A 19,633-nucleotide genomic window follows, 5' to 3' on the forward strand; every position below is an offset into this window, starting at 1 on the left:
ATATGGGTGTTTGAGAGAAGCCGGTGGAAGGACTCCATTTGGAATTTACTCCTGAGTAGTAGTACTCCTTATAGACTTTTTGGAATTTTCCGGAGGCCCCCTTGGGAACTGTGTTTTTGTTTGGGACTCTATCTAAAGATGTAAATCACATAGAGAGCATAGAGTTTGGCATTTACTTCTGAGTAGTAGCACTCATAGACTTTTTGGAATTTTCCAGAGTCATCCTTGGGAACTGTGTCTTTGTTTGGGACTTTATGCTCTCTATGTGATTTACATCTTTGGAATGAATTTTGGATGCTTTTGCACAATATAATATAGACTTTTGTAAATTTGTCACAGGCGTTATGTATTTCTGACACAGTTGTTTTTTAGACTTCTGTGGGGCTGCAGAGTAGGAGTGGGGAGGTGTCTTTGTGTTGACTTTTTAAGAAAAGTAAACCACAGTTGTGGTTTATGCTGTGTTGCCATTGTTCCCTCTGTTCACACACAGAGGAAGCCCAAGTGCAGGGGAGAGAAAAGATAATTTAGAAAATACCCTGAGCCGCCCTGCTCTCCTGAGAAGAGGTATTAGAGAGAATAAAAAGGGTCTAGGCAAATAGGCATGAAAAACCTCAGCTTGAGACCCTGGAGAGCCATGAATGGGGCTGTGGCTCAGTGGTAGAGCATCTGCTTGGTAAGCAGAAGGTCCCAGGTTCAATCCCTGGCATCTCCAACTAAAAAGGATGCAGGCAAATAGGCATGAAAAACTTCAGCTTGAGATCCTGGAGAGCCATGAATGGGGCTGTGGCTCAGTGGCTGAGCATCTGCTTGGGAAGCAGAAGGTCCCAGGTTCAATCCCCGGCATCTCCAAAAAAGGGTCCAGGCAAATAGGTGTGAAAAACCTCAGCTGGAGACCCTGGAGAGCCGCTGCCAGTCTGAGAAGACAATACTGACTTTGATGGACCAAGGGTCTGATTCAGTAGAAGGCAGCTTCATATGTTCAATATAACAGACGTGCTGGCAGCCACTACCAAAACAATGTTATTTTAATCTGCGTAGCCAATACGGCTGCAGAGCCCCCAGGTTGAGTGAGGGTTCTCCCGCCCTGGAGATTCCCAACCTGCCAGCCCACATTGGCCCGGCAGGGGGAACCTCCCCCTATTGTACCATAGAGTTTCCCCTTCCAAATTGCTAGAGCGTCTGGGAAAACCATAGAGTTTTCCTGGAAATGCCTAGAGCAGCCGTGCGCGACATCGCTGGTGCAATGATGTCACTTCCGGGTGATGTCATTGTGTCGCGCACACACAGGGGACTTGGCAACCCTAGTAGCCAGTCAGACCTTTAGTGGCAAACCAGAGCCTGGCCTTCCCTCCTTTCTAAAAAACCCTCTTGTCAGGGTGTGGGCGCCATGTTGGGGTCCCCAGCAATGCTCCCTCTAAGCTTGTGAGCAAAAATTCTACTTCATGAGCTATTGGCATTCAAGTTGTGAGCTGCTGCATGAATTAGTTTGCTCAGGGGCCACCCTTCCTGAGCTAAGAGAAAAATGTGTGCGCCGGAGGCTTCAAAACTGTGAGCCAGCTCACACTAACTCAGCCTAGAGGGAACGCTGGACCCAAAATCTATGGCAATCTTTGTTCTTCCTCAGTTCTTTTCATCGCTCGTTGTCATAACCCTTTGTGAATGGTCTCTCTGCTGCCTTATAAAAAAGGACTGGTACCATGCCTGGTTGTGGGTAACTGGCGTTCAGGCAAATCGACCCTTTTTGGTCATGCCTTTTTTCCTCCATTGCTCCTCAGGAAGGCAACAGTTTGCAGTGCCACGCTCCCCACCTGTCAGACAGAGTGAGTATGAACATGGGATACGGGCCAATTCACACATCCTTCCACAGTATTCGGATTCTGCAGCGAGGAATCTGTGGGGCTTGGTCATATGGAGCAGAGGTCCATCAATGGCTGTTAGGCACACGGTAGAGAGGGAACACTGTGTCTGGGGCAGTGATACTCTGTCTTCTTGATGCTTGGAGGGCAACAGTGGGAGGGCTTCTGGAGTTCTGGCCCCACTTATGGACCTCCTGATGGCACCTGGGTTTTGTTCCACCATGTGCCACAGAGCTTTGAACTGGATGGGCCATTGGCCTGATCCAAGATGGCTTCTCTTATGTCTGGAGCAGGATGTTCTGTTTTCTTGGTGCTTGGGGGGCAACAGTGGGAGGGCTTCTGGAGTTCTGGCCCCACTTATGGACCTCCTGATGGCCCCTGGGTTTTGGCCACTGTGGGACATAGAGTGTTGGACTGGATGGGCCATTGACCTGATTCAGTATGACCTCATGTCTGGGACAGGGATGTTCTGTCTTCTTGGTGCTTGGAGGGGAACAGTGAGAGGGCTTCTGGGGTTCTGGCCCCACTGGTGGACCTCCTGAGGGCACCTGAGTTTTTGCCCCTGTGTGACACAGAGTGTTGGACTGGATGGGCCATTGACCTGATTCAACATGACTTCTCTTATATTCTTATGTCTGGGGCTGTGGTGTCCTTGGTGCTTGGGGGGCAACAGGGAGAGGGCTTCTGGAGTTCTGGCCCTGCTGGTGGACCTCCTGATGGCAGCTGCGTTTTGGCCACTGTGTGACACAGTGTTGGACTGGATGGGCCATTGAAATGATCCAACATGGCTTCTCTTATGTTCGCCAGTTTGGTCTAGTGGTTAAGTGCACAGACTCTTATCTGGGAGAACTGGCTTTGATTCCCCACTCCTCTGCTTGCAGCTGCTGGAATGGCCTTAGGTCAGCCATAGCTCTGGCAGAGGTTGTCCTTGAGAGGACAGCTTCTGGGAGAGCTCTCTTAGACCCACCCACCTCACAGGATGTCTGTTGTGGGGGAAGGAGATAAAGGAGATTGTAAGCCACTTCAATTCAGAGAGAAGGGCAGGGTATTAATTGAAGGAGGAGGAGGATATTGGATTTATATCCTGCCCTCCATTCAGAGTCTCAGAGCAGCTCAAACTCTCTCCTTTATCTTCATCCCCCACAACAGACACCCTGTGAGGTGGGTGGGGCTGAGAGGGCTCTCACAGCAGCTGCCCTTTCAAGGACAACCTCTGCCAGAGCTCTGGCTGACCCAAGGCCATGCCAGCAAGTGCAAGTGGAGGAGTGGGGAATCAAACCTGGTTCTCCCAGATAAGAGTCCGCACACTTAACCACTACACCAAACTGGCTCTCAATCTGCGGTCATCTTCTTCTTCTGATCAGAAACTCCAAAATGAGCCTGCAAAGTCTTCTCATACAACCAGGCCAGTGGTTTGAGGTATTTTGGTAGTCAAAGTGAGGCACATTCATTGCTTCCTGCACTGGTGCTGCAGAGGCCCAAACCAGGAGAAGATGCCAGCCGTCCTCCACGGTTCTAGTGTCACTTTTCTGAGCCTGGTTCAGACTTGTAACGTGACATCCCTTCCGTGCTCCTGTCCCAGACATAAATCCCTTGACTCTTAAAAGAAACATTTCTTCTTTTTTTAAATTTCTGCAATCACTCGAACAGGCTGGAAACACACACAGAACATAAGAACATAAGAGAAGCCATGTTGGATCAGGCCAATGGCCCATCCAGTCCAACACTCTGTGTCACACAGTGGCAAAATTTTTTAAATATACACGCACACTGTGGCTAATAGCCACTGATGGACCTCTGCTCCATATTTTTATCTAAACCCCTTTTGAAGGTGGCTATACTTGCGGCCGCCGCCACCTCCTGTGGCAGTGAATTCCACATGTTAATCACCCTTTGGGTGAAGAAGTACTTCCTTTTATCTGTTTTAACCTGTCTGCTCAGCAATTTCATCAAATGCCCACGAGTTCTTGTAGGGGAGGGGAGCAACTGGGAAATTCCACCCTCACCCCAAAATCTCCCCCTCTAGGATTTCTCTGTGGGACTTGAACAAGCTAATTTCCCCTTTCCCACTTTTCATCCTTTGTCAGGCTGTCAGCAGCTCTTTTAGAGCCCCATGGCGCAGAGTGGTAAAGCTGCAATACTGCAGTCAGAGCCCTCTGCTCACAACCTGAGTTTGATCCCCGGCGGAAGCTGGGTTCAGGTAGCCGGCTCCAAGTTGATTCAGCCTTCCATCCTTCCGAGGTCGGTAAAATGAGGACCCAGCTTGCTGGGGGGAAAGTATCGATGACTGGGGAAGGCAATGGCAAACCATCCTGTAAAAAATCTGCCATGAAAACGTCATGATGCAATGTCGCCCTAGAGTCAGAAATGACTGGTGCTTGCATAGACTACCTTTACTTTTCTAACAGCCCTGTGGCACAGAGTGGTAAAGCTGCAGTACTGCAGTCAGAGCCCTCTGACTGCAGTACTGCAGCTTTACTGAGTTCGATCCCCGGCGGAAGCTGGTTCAGGTAGCTGGCTCCAGGTTGACTCAGCCTTCCATCCTTCCAAGGTCGGTCAAATGAGTCCCCAGCTTGCTGTGGGGGGAAGTATAGAGGACTGGGAAAGGCAATGGCAAACCACCCCGTAAAAAGTCTGCTGTGAAAACGTCGTGATGCAACGTCACTCTAGAGTCAGAAACAACTGGTGCTTGCATAGACTACCTTTACTTTTCTAACAGCCCCGTGGTGCAGAGTGGTAAGCTGCAGTACTGCAGTCTGAGCTCTCTGCTCATGACCTGAGTTTGATCCTGGCAGAAGCTGGGTTCAGGTAGCCAGCTCCAGGTTGACCTAGCCTTCCATCCTTCCGAGGTCGGTAAAATGAGTACCCAGCTTGCTGGGAGGAAAGTGTAGATGACTGGGGAAGGCAATGGCAAACCACCCCATAAAAAGTCTGCCGTGAAAACGTGAAAGCAACGTCACCCCAGAGTCGGAAACTACTGGTGCTTGCACAGGGTACCTTTCCTTTCCTAAAGTCTTTAAATGAGCCCCATGGCGCAGAGTGGTAAAGCTGCAGTACTGCAGATGAAGCTTTCTGCTCATGACCTGAGTTTGATCCTGGCAGAAGCTGGGTTCAGATAGCAGGCTCAAGGTTGACTCAGCCTTCCATCCTTCCGAGGTTGGTGAAATGAGGACCCAGCTTGCTGGGGGGAAAGTGTAGAGGACTGAGGAAGACAGTGGCAAACCACCCTGTAAAAAGTCTGCCATGAAAACGTCATGATGTGACGTCACCCCAGAGTCAGAAACGACTGGTGCTTCCACAGGGGACTGCCTTGACCTTTTACCGTTTAAAAAAGTTTTATTGGTTTACACTACAACAAAAAAAGCATTGCAGATAATACATAGGAAGAGGGAAAAGGAGAGAAAAGGGAGCTTTACAGAATGGGAAAAAATAAACAGAAACCAGTGCAAATATCTCAGTTATGATTTCACCTCTGAATGTAATACTCAAATCTTTCTACTTACAAGTATAGAAATCTCCTTAAATATTACTTTCCTTACGACTTTTACCAGGATTAAAAAAAACCCAAGATTAATTCTTTTAATAACCAGTAAAGCAATATAAATCTGAACTGTTCTTCTTAGACACAAATTAAATATAGCCAGATGATAAAAAAAATTTCTTTCAAGACTGTCTCAACAGCAAGTTTATCTAATTTAGCTTATGCCTATAATAAGCACAAATTTAATTGTTGATTTAACAAATTCCTTATTAAATGACCTTTTACAACAGCTCTTTATATTCCCCATTTCCTGGAGCGTATGCAGTTCCCATCCGGCCATTTTTGGAGGCGTGGGGGATGATGAGGGGGTCAGTTTACACCCTTTGGTTTCTTTATGTGGGAAGAACCCTCACTTGTCTGAAGCAGTGCTGTTCTTTGGGGAGAGCTGCTTCACAATTACATGTGGTGATGGGGTTGCCAATCCCCAGGTGGGGGCAGGGGATCCCCCGGTTTGGAGGCCCTCCCCCCGCTTCAGGGTCATCAGAAAGCGGGGGGGGGGGGAAGGAAATGTCTGCTGGGAACTCCGTTATTCCCTATGAAGATTTATTCCCATAGAAACTCATGGAGAATTGATCCGCAGGTATCTGGGGCTCTGGGGGAGCTGTTTTTTTAGATAGAGGCACCAAATTTTCAGTACAGCATCTAGTGCCTCTCCCCAAAATACCCCTCAAGTTTCAAAACGATTGGACCAGGGGGTCTAATTCTATGAGCCCCAAAAGAAGGTGCCCCTATCCTTCATTATTTCCTAAGGAAGGAAGGTTTGCGGTCCCTTTCAATGTGATGGCCAGAACTCCCTTTGGAGTTCAATTATGCTTGTCACAGCCTTGATCCTGGCTCCACCCCCAATGTCTCCTGGCTCCACCCCCAAAGTCTCCTGGCTCCACCCCCAAAGTCCCCAGATATTTCTTGAATTGGACTTGGCAACCCTATGTGGTAACAAACAGCAGCCCTGCTACTGAGTCTTGGTGCGAATGGCAGACTGTGAGTGAAATAATAAGTCACGAATGCCGAAAACCATGCAGCAGGTTAATGCCCCTCCTTGTTTTGTTTTCCCTTCAGTTTTTTCCCAGCTGGGAGTTATGCTTAGGGTTACTGATCCCCAGGATGGGGCAGGGGGTCCCCTGGTTTGGAGGCCCTTCCCCTCACTTCAGGGTCACCAGAAAGCATGGCGGGGAATCGACTGAGGGGCGACATGATAGAGGTTTACAAGATTCTGCATGGGATAGAGAAGGTAGAGGGAGAAGGACTTTTCTCCCTTTCTCACAATACGAGAACTCGTGGGCACTCCGTGAAATTGCTGAGCAGTCGGGTTAGAATGGATAAAAGGAAGTCCTTCTTCACCCAAAGGGTGATTAACGCATGGAATTCACTGCAACAGGAGGTGGTGGCGGCGACAAGCATAGACAGCTTCAAGAGGGGATTGGATAAACATATGGAGCAGAGGTCCATCAGTGGCTGTTAGCCACAGCGTATTGTTGGAACTCTCTGTCCGGGGCAGTGATGCTCTGTATTCTTGGTGCTTGTGGGAGGGGGCACAATGGGAGGGCTTCTAGCTCCACTGGTGGACCTCCTGATGGCACTTGTTTTTTTTGGCTACTGTGTGACACAGAGTGTTGGTCTGGATGGGCCATTGGCCTGATCCAACATGGCTTCTCTTATGTTCTTTTGTGACACAAAGTGTTGGTCTGGATGGGCCATTGGGCTGATCCAACATGGCTTCTTTATGTCCTTATGTGACACAGAATGTTGGACTGGATGGGCCATTGGCCTGATCCAGCATGGCTTCTCTTATATTCTTATGTGACACAGAGAGTTGGACTGGAGGGGCCATTGGCCTGATCCAACATGACTTCTCTTATGTTCTTATGTGACACAGAGTGTTGGTCTGGACGGGCCGTTGGCCTGATCCAGCATGGCTTCTCTTATGTTCTTATGTGACACAGAGAGTTGGACTGGAGGGGCCATTGGCCTGATCCAACATGACTTCTCTTATGTTCTTATGTGACACAGAATGTTGGACTGGATGGGCCACTGGCCTGATCCAACATGGCTTCTCTTATGTTCTTATGTGACACAGAGGGTTGGACTGGATGGGCCACTGGCCTGATCCAGCATGGCTTCTCTTATATTCTTATGTGACACAGAGAGTTGGACTGGAGGGGCCATTGGCCTGATCCAACATGACTTCTCTTATGTCCTTATGGCAATTGGCTATGCGATGTCACAATGTGCTGACTGTGTTCCTTTGTTTCTTCTTCTCCAGACATTCAACAAGGCAGTGGGCGTCCTTAGCCAGTCCCTTTTCCACTTCAGCACTGAACAAGCAGTCACCGGAACCCTGGAAGGGAAGCTGGTGGTCTGGGACGTCGCAAGCCTGGCCTCCAAGTCCGCCGCCACGCCCGCCAAGCCCTTCAACATGAAAGCCATCAAGCTCGTGCACTTGCAGAAAGAAGGGATCACCACCTTGGCCATCATGGACAAGTGAGCCCTTGATCCTATTGAACCATCCCCTTTGGATAATGTCCGGCTCAGGCTTGTGTACGTGGCGGGGGAAGTTGGCCCTTTTTTATACTCCTCAATGAGATGGCTGCTGTGCTCCTGCACATCATTTACTCCTCACACTGCCAACCTTCCATTAAGCATAACGAAAAGAAGACGACGATGACTTTGGATTTATATCCTGCCCTCCACTCGAATCTCAGAGTCTCACAGCGGCTCACAATCTCCTTTACCTTCTTCCCCCACAACAGACACCCTGTGAGGTGATGGGACTGAGTGGGCTCTCCCAGCAGCTGCCCTTTCGAGGACAGCTCTGCGAGAGCTATGGTTGGCCCAAGGCCATTCCAGCAGCTGCAAGTGGAGGAGTGGGGAATCAAACCTGGTTCTCCCAGATAAGAGAGCTGTGGCTGACCCAAGCCCATTCCAGCAGCTGCAAGAGAGGAGTGGGGATTCAGACTCGGTTCTCTCAGATAACAGTCCGCACACTTAACCTCTACACCAAACTAGCCAATCCTCCAAAAGCTTACAGGGCAGAGTCTCAGAGCGGCTCACAATCTCCTTTCCCTTCCTCCCCCACAACAGACACCCTGTGAGGTGGGTGGGGCTGAGAGGGCTCTCCCAGCAGCTGACTTTTCGAAGACAACCTCTGCCAGAGCTATGGCTGACCCAAGGCCATTCCAGCAGCTGCAAGTGGAGGAGTGGGGAATGAAACCTGGTTCTCCCAGATAAGAGTCCACACACTTAACCATAACGAGGGGTCGAGGGGTCATTTTGTAAAAAAATAGGTGATGGGGCTCATTAGCATAACTCATTAGCATATGCCCACCCCAGCCAAGAGCAACCCAATGCAAGAAAGGAGAGCCCTGGGCGAGCGAGGCCTGCTTGGGCTGGCTAGAAATCCAGCCAGCCCAAGCAGGCCTCACTCTTCTGGGCCACCCCCCCCCCCAGTCAAAAGGCCAGCAAGCCACTTGCTGCCCAAAACCACATAAGAAGTGGAGAAAGGGTGGCGTGGGCTTCTCCAGGGGTTAATGAAGGCTGCTGGGGGTGTGGCAAAGCCCCTGGTGGCTGGCTGGCTGCCCACTCTCCTAATCCAGGGATTGTTATGCAGCTGCACCTACTATTCAATGGACAAGGTAGCTGGGGAGGAAGAGGGGGGAACCCTCAGAAAGGTTCTGGAGTGGCGCTCCTGTGAGCTCCTGCTGAATCTGAGGCCTGAGCATTACATCCTGATTTGATGACGCTCCAATACACTTGAGAGCCAGTTTGGTGTAGTGGTTAAGAGTGCAGACCAATGTTCCCTCTAAGCTGCAGAATCTTGTGAGCTACTGGCATGGAAGTTGTGAGCTACTGCATCAACTAGTGTGCTCCGGGGTCAATTTCTTTTAAAATATAGTATAGTACTTCAGTTTATTATGATCAAAGATAAGTTAAAAAAGGAAATAAATCAAATGTTGTGCCAGCAACTCAAGGCAGCTTTGATTCTTGTCTGATGCTCTCTCCCTCCCTCTTTCTGTAATAATGTATAATTGCACAGTGAAAACAGAAATATTTACTTAGATGGAGTGAAACTGGGACCATTTTTTTCCTGATCTGAGACAAAAATCGGTGAGCTGGAGGCTAAAAATCTGTGAGCTAGCTCACGCTAACTCAGCTTGGAAGGGAACACTGGTGCAGGCTCTGATCTGGGAGAACCAGGTTTGATTCCCCACTCCTCCTGCACATGCACCCGCTGATGTGACCTTGAGTCAGCCACGAGTTCTCTCAGAGCTGTTCTGCTCAAGAGCAGTTCTCTCAGGGCTCTCTCAGCCCCACCTCCCTCACAGGGTGTCTATTGTGTGAAGGGAAAGGAGACTGTAAGCTGCTCTGAGACTCCCAGTGAAGGGGTCTAAATCCAATTCTCCTCGCCACAGACTGCCCCCTTCAGAGGCTGGGGTGGGGTGGGGTGGCTACGTTGCTGGGGAGAAAATGCGAATTGCTGACACAGAGCCAGCACCTGTGCCCCTGCAGGTGGGGAGGTGTCATAGGGTTGCCAGCTCCAGGTAGGGAGATTCCTGCAGATTTGGAGGTGGAGCTCAGGGAGGGCGGCGCTTGGGGATGGGGCAAAGCTCAGCGGGAACGTCGTTCCAAATCGTCCATCCACCAAAGCAGCCCTTTTCTCCTGGAGTCAACTGATCAAAGCCACCGAGTATTACACCATCATTCAGTTTGCAAAAATATATTATAAGGATTGTGTACAACACGCAGTAAACAATACAATAACGATAGAGGCCGGCGGTGCTTGGGCCTTTTAAAGTAACAGAAAACCCCAAGGGGGCCAAAAAAACACCCGTCTCCAAATTAAAAGATATAAGTCCAAACTTGGAAATAGTCCAACTGGAATTCACAAGGTGGGTGCTCCTGAGGAGCGTAGCTTCAATGCGGCCACATCAAAATCTAGAGAGACATCTTTTTAAGAAAGCATCTTCTTTGAAGCTACACTCCTCCTCGGTTATTCTTTCGGCATAGGATGGTCCATGAAAAACTGGTTCATGAAAGACATGAAAGTTCGATGTTAATTACAAAACGTTTTTACTGGCGTTCCCAAGACTGCAGGGATAATTCATCCTTTCCCTAAAGGGACTGGAAAGTCTCCAGTTTTTCACGCCAGAAGAATAATCGAAGCCGAACTGGCCAAGTCGACTTCCTGCACGTCGGGACTTCTTTTTACAAGAATTTCTATATTTGATGTATAGTGTTAATTATTGTATTATTGTTACAGAAGATAGCATAGTTATTGGTTGTTTTCATTCACACTCCAGGGTGTCCTCTCTCCAGTTTGTTTTTACCCCCCTGGAGGTTGGCAACTGTGCTGGGAAAAGCACCTGTGAGGAAAAGATTAACTAGCACCCCCTCCCCACTGTTTGATCACCTCCCCTCACTCTTTTTGGCTATTTGGGTTGGTCCCAGTAAAACATACTACCTGATTTTTGTTTTGGGATTTTTTTTCCCCCACAGGCCAATATGGCTACCTGTAGCCTCCCAATCTTCCCCTCTCTCATAGTCTTATTAAAGCAAAAATAATAACCCGAAAGGGTCACCCTGCAAATTTTATGGGAATTTCTCCCTATTGAAACCAGTAGAGGGCGCCACCGTACAGACTAAAGGAGGACTGTTCTCTGGCTGGCTGGGTCCCGCGATAAAACTAATCCGACTTCTTGTGTTGCAGTAGAGCTGTCATGTAGGATTACCAGTCTCCAGGTGGTGCCTGGAGAGCCCCTGCTTTTACAACTGATCTCCAGCCAGCAGAGATCAGCTCCCCTGGAGAAAATGGCTGCTTTGGACGGTGGACGTCTATGGCACTGTACTCTGTTATGAAGATGTAACGTACTCGAGGCGGAGACGAGAGTAGGGCAACATTGTTTATTAGGAGCACGTTGCAAGAGAGAGAACACGCGGGCCGGGTCCCACTTATATACAATCCCCGGTACAGCCTACAGGGTTGGTCAGGCCAATCCTGACCCGTTGAACTTCCCGCCACAGCTGTTGATAGGCGGGGAGATTCGCGCCCTGCGCTGGGGCTTCTGGGACGGCCCAGTTGCCCCTGCGCCCGGTCGCATATTATTTACTGATACACTACACCCCTCCCCCCCTGATTAATGAACATAGTCTTGCAGATATGCGGGAGGTCGGCGCTCTCTGGTGGACCGTCTGGGGAGGTCCTGTGGGGGAGGCGCCGCCACCGCATCTGATGCTGCGGGGGACCCTGGTGTGGACGGTGGCGGCCGGACTGGTTCTTCGGCACCTTCGGGCTCTGGCGGTTCCGGTGCTACCTGGGCCGGCGTTAGGGGTGCTGGGGCCGCGTCCTCCGGTCGGTCCCCGATTAGCTCCTCTCCGGCTCTTGCCTCTTCTGTGTCCGCCAGTTCCTCTGGTAGCGTGCGGCGCCGCAATTGGTCTATGTGCCGCCGTAGTACCTGGCCCCCCTCAGTTGATATGTCGTAGTGGCGGGACCCGGTGACTCGTAGCACTCGGCCCGCCACCCAATTGGGCCCCCTTGCGTAGTTCCGGGCGTAAACCGGGTCGCCCGCGAAGAAACCCCTGACTGCATCCCGGACCTCGGGGCTCTCGCGGGTGTCTGACGCCCGGTCAGGGTGTAGTCTGTCCAGCCGGGTTATGAGCTTTCGTCCCATGAGGAGCTCGGCCGGGCTAACCCCTGTGACCGGGTTGGGGGTGATCCTATTGTCGAATAGAAATGCCGCTAATCGGTGGTCCCAGTCTCCCTGTACAATACGGCCCAGGGCTTCCTTGGTGGTGCGGACCATCCGCTCTGCCTGACCGTTGGTGGCTGGGTGGAAGGGGGCCGACCTTATGTGCCTAATAAGGTATCGCTGGAGGAACGCCTGGAAGTCTGCGGACGTGAACGCGGTCCCATTGTCCGAGACTATGGTGTCCGGGATACCGTGTGTGCTTAAGACCCTGCGTAATGCTCGGATTGCGGCTGCGGACGAGGTGGACCCTACGGGGATGACCTCGAGCCACTTGGTGTAGGCGTCCACAATTATCATGAAGATCTGCCCCTGGAATGGCCCCGCGAAGTCGAGGTGGAGTCTCGACCATGGTTTCCTGGTGGACTCCCACCTAGTGGCGGGGGCGCTGGGAGGCTCGGGCCGCGACTCCTGGCACGTCTGGCACCTGCGGACCCAACTCTCTATTTCCCCGTCCATTCCCGGCCACCAGACGTAGCTTCTGGCCAGGGCCTTCATGCGAACTATTCCGGGGTGGGTCTCATGGAGGGATTCTAGAACACGCCTTTGCAGCGGGGGCGGAATCACCACCCTACTTCCCCATAGTAGGCACCCCTTGTGGGCCGCTAGTTCCTCCCTCCTGACCTTATAGGGTTTGAAATCTTCCCCCATGTTCCCCTCTGGCCACCCCCTCACCACCCAGTCGAGCACCCGTGCAAGTGTCTTATGTTTCTGGGTGGCCTTGGCGACCTCCGCTGCGTGAAGGGGCGGCTCTGGGAGGCTTTCCATCAGCATGACCTGGTGTGCGGGGGCGGGGTCCGGACCCATTTCCGGAAGCGGCAAGCGGCTGAGCGCGTCTGCGTGACCCATAGCCTTGCCGGCCCGGTGTACCAGTGTGTAAGTGTAGGAGTTGAGGAATTGATTCCACCTCAACACGCGCTGTGACAGAATTTGGGGGGTTTGTCGATCTGGGGCCAGCAGACCTAAGAGGGGCTTGTGGTCCGTGGCTATGGTGAACCTCCGCCCGTACAGATACTCATGGAACTTGCGGACCCCCGCCACGATCGCCAGAGCCTCCTTGTCTATCTGCGCGTAATTGCGCTCTGCCGGTGTCAGTGTGCGGGAGTAGTACGCTACCGGCACCTCCCTCCCGTCCGGGAGTTGGTGCCCCAGGACTGCTCCCACCCCATACGGCGACGCATCGCACGGCAAGATGACGGGGAGGCCCTCGTCAAAATGGTGGAGCACCGCATTGGACACCAAAACGTCCTTGACCGCCTGAAACGCGGCGGCTTGTCGTTTGCCCCAAACCCAAGGGGCTTTTTTATCCAGTAGGCGGTGAAGGGGCTCTGCTAGGGCTGCCTTGTGGGGGAGGAATGAGTGATAAAAGTTAAGGACCCCCAAGAAGCTTTGTAGCTCTGCTTTGCAGGTGGGGGCCGGAGCTTGCACGATGGCCCGTGTCTTTTCTTCCGTGGGGTGGATTCCCGCTGCGTCCACGGCGAACCCCAGGAACTCCACCCGCGGAACCCCCAGCAGGCACTTCTCCCTCTTGACTTTGAGCCCCGCAGCCTGGAACCGGCGGAGCACCTCTCTTAGGCGGTTGCCGAATTCTTCGGGGTCCGGGGCGGCGACTAAAACGTCATCGAAGAACGGCTGGACTCCGGGGATCCCTTTAAGGAGAGCGTCCATTATACTCTGGAAGATCCCCGGAGCGACGCTTACCCCGAACTGTAGCCTCCTCACCCGGAAGGCCCCCTTGTGCGTTACTATCATCTGGGCCTCGGCCGTCTTATTGTCTACCGGGAGCTGTTGGTAGGCCTGGGCCAGATCCAGCTTCCCGAAGATTTTAGACCCCGCGAGTGCAGCCAGGACGTGGCTCACCACCGGCACTGGGTAGGGGTTATCCTGCAGTGCCCGGTTTATCGTGCATTTGTAGTCTGCACAGATCCGCACCTCCCCGTTTGGCTTTAGTGGGGTTACGATGGGGGTCTCCCAGGGGGCGTAGTCCACTGGCTCCAGGACTCCCTGGGCTGTGAGGCGGTCTAGTTCGGCCTCTATTTTGGGCTTCAAGGCGAACGGAACCCTCCTTGCCTTGAGCCGAATCGGCCTGACCGTGGGGTCTAGGGGCAGGGAGATGGCCGGCCCCTTGTAGCTTCCCAGGGACCCGTCGAATACTTCGGGGAACTCTTTGCAAATCTCCCCGAACCCGCTGGGCGTTAAGGTTTGCCCCACCCCCTCCACGCGTATCCCCAAGGGTTTGAACCATGCCAGCCCTAGCAGGGTGGCAAGTTGGCGCTTTACCACCAGGATGTCCAGCGGCCCGTAGAAGGACCCCCTCTCGACTTGCACCCGCGCCCACCCCGCGATTTGCACCGGGTTCTTCTGAAAGTCCCGGAGTATGAAGTTCGCCGGCCGTAGTTGCAGCCGCTGCCGGGGGCACAGTTCCCTCAGGGTCTCCTCCGCTATGAGGGAAATGGAGGAACCTGAGTCCACCTCCATTTGGCAGGGGTTCCCTTCGATGAGGACTGCCACTTTAATTTTATCGGGGGTGGCGAGGGGCAAGTTCAGTACCTGTAGGGACGTGGAGTCTGTTGAGTGGGACTCCGCTGACTCGTGGTGCGTGGTCGGCCTCCGGCGGTTGAGCTTGGCCCGGCAAGCCCTGGCGATGTGGCCGGTCTTCCCACAGCTCCGGCAGTCCCAGGTCCGGTACTGGCAGTCTCTCCGATCGTGGGAGTCGCCGCAGCTGGCGCAATTGGTGGCCGGTCTTCCCACAGCTCCGGCAGTCCCAGGTCCGGTACTGGCAGTCTCTCCGATCGTGGGAGTCGCCGCAGCTGGTGCACTTGGTGGCCGGAACCCTCTCCGACGCCGGTGGTCGATCGGCCGCTCGGGGGCGTTGGGCCGCTCTGTTGGGTGGGCCGGCGGGGCGACGCAGCTGGTAGGCTTCTCCCTCCTCCATGCGGTCGTGGTCCAGCTCCTCGTGGTGGACGGCGTCGGACCGGGTCTTGGGAAAGGTCCTGGAGGTCCTCTCGAACGCCACCACTTCGCTGAAGGCGCTCTGGAGGGTGAGCTCTTCTTTGGCGAAGAGCTTCTGCTGGAGCCTCTCGTCGCGGAGGCCCCACGTGAATCGGTCGGCCAGGGTGTCTTCCAGCTGGGGGAAGTTGCAGTTCCCGGCGATCTTGCGGAGGGCTGCCAGATAGTCGGCGGCCGATTCTCCTGCCGCCTGGTCCCTCCTGTGGAACAGGAATCTGTGAGCCACCCGTGAGGGCTGCGGCAAGAAGTGGCCCCTGAGGAGTCTGATGATCTCCTCGTAGGATTTCTCCGCCAGGCGGGCGGGCGCCGAGAGACCCTTTGCGATCTCGAACGTGGCAGGCCCGCATACGCTCAGGAGAACATCCCTCTTTGCTCCGGCGTCGGTGATCTTGTTGGCCCGGAGGTAGAACTCGACCCGTTCCGAGTAGGACTCCCAGCCCTCTGGATTTGCAGGGTCGAAGGGCTCGAGGTAGCCGGTGATTCCGCCCTGGTTGGCCATGGTGGCGGCGGCGGTCGTGACCGGTCGTTCGTTGCCCAAGATCTCCGTCGTAGCCGATAGGCTAGGATCCCATCCTCGTCGCCAGTGTAACGTACTCGAGGCGGAGACGAGAGTAGGGCAACATTGTTTATTAGGAGCACGTTGCAAGAGAGAGAACACGCGGGCCGGGTCCCACTTATATACAATCCCCGGTACAGCCTACAGGGTTGGTCAGGCCAATCCTGACCCGTTGAACTTCCCGCCACAGCTGTTGATAGGCGGGGAGATTCGCGCCCTGCGCTGGGGCTTCTGGGACGGCCCAGTTGCCCCTGCGCCCGGTCGCATATTATTTACTGATACACTACAGAAGAAGAAGAAGACGAAATTGGATTTATATCCCGCCTTCCACTCTGAATCTCAGAGAGGCTCACAATCTCCTTTCCCTTCCTCCCCCACAACAGACACCCTGTGAGGTGGGTGGGGCTGGAGAGGGCTCTCACAGCAGCTGCCCTTTCGAGGACAACCTCTGCCAGAGCTCTGGCTGACCCAAGGCCATTCCAGCAGGTGCAAGTGGAGGAGTGGGGAATCAAACCCGGTTCTCCCAGATAAGAGTCTGCGCACTTAACCACTACACCAAACTGGCTCTCTGGAGACAGACACCCTGTGAGGTGGGTGAGGCTGAGAGAGCTCTCCCAGCAGCTGCCCTTTCAAGGACAACTCCTATGAGAGTTATGGCTGACCTGAGGCCATGCTAGCAGGTGCAAGTGGAGGAGTGGGGAATCAAACCTGGTTCTCCCAGATAAGAGAGCGATGGCTGACCCAAGGCCATTCCAGCAGGTGCAAGCAGAGGAGTGGGGAATGAAACCCGGTTCTCCTGGATAAGAGTCCGCACATTTCACCACTACACCAAAACACCAAACTGAGGCCCCTCCCCAAACCCCGCCCTCTCCTGGATCCACCCCCAAAGTCTCCAGGTATTTTCAATCCCAGACTTGGGAACCCTAGACCCATGTGACATTTTCACTCGAAAGCTGCGGCAGCATCACACACGATCGTATCTCAGTGGGTGCCCCAGTGTTTCCTGTTCAGCAACATTTGTGTCATGGGAATCCTGTGTCACAGAATTGGCCTTCCAGGCAAAGAAAATATCCATTGCATGAGTTTTCCAGAGAGAGTACAGGACAAATTGAGCTTGAAAACACTGGGTTACCCTCTACTCTGAGAATTATAGGTTTGTGCTTTAAAAAAAAAGGGGGGTTTCTTTGACCAAGATCCCCGCCCTCTGCACCGCTCAGGGGTGGAGGCCACACCTTGCAAAAGCAGGTGCTGGGAAACACCTTCCTCTTCCTGAGACCCTGGAGAGCTGCCACTGGTCCGAGTGGGCAATACTGAGCCAGAGGGAGCAGTGGTGTGACTCAGTAAGGCAGCCACTTACATTTGTAGGAAGAGCATAATTTCATTCTAGGGTTGCCAAGTCTGCTGCTTCCTGCAACGGGGGACTTTCGTGTGCGAGCAAAGCGTGCGTGTGACACAATGACATCACCCGGAAGTGACGTCATCGCGCCAGCAATGTCCCTGTGCGGCTGCTCTAGGCATTCCCAGGGAAACTGTGGTTTTCCCAGACGCTCTAGCCATTTGAGAGGGGAAAACTCTATGGTACCTACTGTTTCCAATTTGGACCAGCAGGTTAGGAACCTCCCAGGCAGGGGAACCCTATTTGGCAGCCCTGTTTTATTCTGATGTGGAGACGTGCGTGTCGTGCTCTTTGCAGAGGAAGCCTACTCGCTCCAATGTCAGATATATTCTGAGTTGCTACTTAACTTTCTTTCTGTTCCATTTGATGAAGAGCTCTGTTGGAGCCAAAGGCTTGCAAATGATTTCAGTGATGAAACTGGCCCGGTGATATCATCATGCTACTTGGTACCGGTATTCTTCGGACCCCAGCCTTGTACCAGATCTCCACAACAGCTCGTCTTTCTTTTCCAGGACGATTGTAACCTGTGATGTCAAAGGCCACATCAAATTCTACGACGGATCCCTGCAGCTTCTGCATTGGTACAGCCAGTTCAAACTGGGGCCCATCCGGTCTATTTCCTTTTCCAAGACACCTGTGTGTCCCTTGAATGCCTCCCAGTTTCCCACTTCCTGCACCTTATCAGGCCAGCCCTTAATTATCAGGTGAGAACTGCTGATTTCCCCCCCCCCAAAAAAAAAATTCAAATGTATCTTTTGGACAGGTATTTGGCACACCTAGGACGGGCTCCAGAAATGTCAGTGTTGTGGGAAACCCCCAAAAGGTGTTCCTGCCACTGCATCCCAGTAATCAAAATGAAGGACAACTTGCCAGGGAGTTGTCTTGTGCAAGCCCCGTATAGGAAACCACTAAGAAACAATCTTTTTTATAGTTATAGAGTTAATACATTCAATTCCAACATAACATTCTATCACAAGCCGGTGTATATAATCACAGGATCAACCTTTTTCTCTTACAAGCCTCCAGAAAATTAAGGTCCATCACACAGTCAATTCATAGATCCCAGTAGGCAGCCGTGTTGGTCTGAAGCAATAGAACAAAGCAGTACACAAGTGCACCTTTAAGACCAACTAAGTTTTATTCAGAATGGAAGCTTTCGTGTGCTCTAAGCAGACTTCATCAGACAAAAATGCACAGGAAAGCTTACATGCTGAATAAAACTTAGTTGGTCTAAAAGGTGCCCCTTGGCTACTGCTTTCTCCTCTGTGTGTGTGTGTGTGTGTGTGTGTAGAACAAAGCAGTAGACAAGTGCACCTTTAAGACCAACTAAGTTTTATTCAGAATGGAAGCTTTCGTATGCTCTCAAGCAGACTTCATCAGACAAAATGGGAATAGAAGCAGCAATTCTTAATAAAAGTGGGCAGCGTAGAATCATGGGGATGTTTTAGTAGATTAAAAGAATTACAAATAGGGATCTGTGTAATGGATATTGTAATCTCTTGAGAAACCATGCCCTCTATTTAAACTGACAAAGCCAGAATGTTACCTAGATTTATGGCACTTCGCACCTACAGCAGCAGTCTGCTTTTTATCAGCCTCCAGTGTTTTTTCAGCCCTGCTTTGTCCTAACACTAACAAACACAGATCCCTATTTGTGATTCTTTTAACCTGCTAAAAACATTCCCATGATTCTACACTGCCCACTTATATTAAGAATTGCTGCTTCCATTCCCATTTTGTCTGATGAAGTCTGCTTAAGAGCAAACAAAAGCTTACATTCTAAGAACTTAAAGGCGCACTTGTCTACTGCTTTGTTTTACAGTCATTTCATGTGCAAAAATCTTGTCCAAAAGAGGGATCAGGAAATCTTTACAGCCTTCATACAATACAGATGCCCCTTCTAGATAATTCAAGATGTTTCAATTCTGTCCTTCTTCAGTAGTCAGGTTGTTAAACGGAACCCGATTTCAATGACTTTTCGTACAGACACAAAGTTCACAGCTGACAAAAACTAATCAGTGGGTTCATCGATTCATTGTTGTACGCTGTGAACTTTGTGTTTGCATGAAAAGTCATTGAAATCCTCACGGTGCATGCGGGAATCCAGTTTTATTTAAAAATAGCAGGGCTGCTTTCTATTTTACGATATTTCTGCCAGTTATTCTACAACCGCTGCTTTCTTTTGTAAAGCTTTGTTCCCTGGCAATTTGAAGGCGAGCCTTCCATGCCCCAGGTCAACACTCAAGCAGGACCGGATCTGCATGTTTTTTGAGGGGGAGGGCCAAAATTAAAAAATGGGGCCACCTTATGGGCTCATTTTACCTTACGGGCCCATAGAATAGAATGGACTCCATACCCAATTTGGTGCCCCCCCCTCCAGTGGCGCCTGGGGAAAGCACCCCTCTCTGCCCCCCCCTAGATCCGGCCCTGCACACAAGTACCTTTTTGCAAGCCATTTCTTTGCCTTGCCCATTTTAATTCATCCTTTCTTAACTGTTCTCTCTCCCACCCACCCAGAAGTTCTCCGGGTAAGGG

General features: G+C 51.9%; 1 protein-coding gene and 1 non-coding gene across 2 annotated transcripts in view; both read left to right on the forward strand.

Annotated features, from left to right (window-relative positions):
- Window positions 1–19,633, forward strand: part of CFAP251 (cilia and flagella associated protein 251) — a 69,729-nt gene that overhangs the window by 12,917 nt on the left and 37,179 nt on the right. The window contains exons 7-9 of the mRNA XM_060249357.1: window positions 1,776–1,820; window positions 7,661–7,878; window positions 17,611–17,802. Coding sequence (XP_060105340.1) covers window positions 1,776–1,820; window positions 7,661–7,878; window positions 17,611–17,802 — 455 coding nt within the window. The remainder of the gene's footprint in view (window positions 1–1,775; window positions 1,821–7,660; window positions 7,879–17,610; window positions 17,803–19,633) is intronic.
- TRNAT-GGU (transfer RNA threonine (anticodon GGU)) lies at window positions 641–712 on the forward strand. Its single transcript has one exon. It is a non-coding gene; the product is annotated as a tRNA-Thr (tRNA).

The sequence above is a fragment of the Heteronotia binoei genome, chromosome 11, assembly GCF_032191835.1.
Source record: "Heteronotia binoei isolate CCM8104 ecotype False Entrance Well chromosome 11, APGP_CSIRO_Hbin_v1, whole genome shotgun sequence".
Taxonomy (NCBI): Eukaryota; Metazoa; Chordata; class Lepidosauria; order Squamata; family Gekkonidae; genus Heteronotia; species Heteronotia binoei.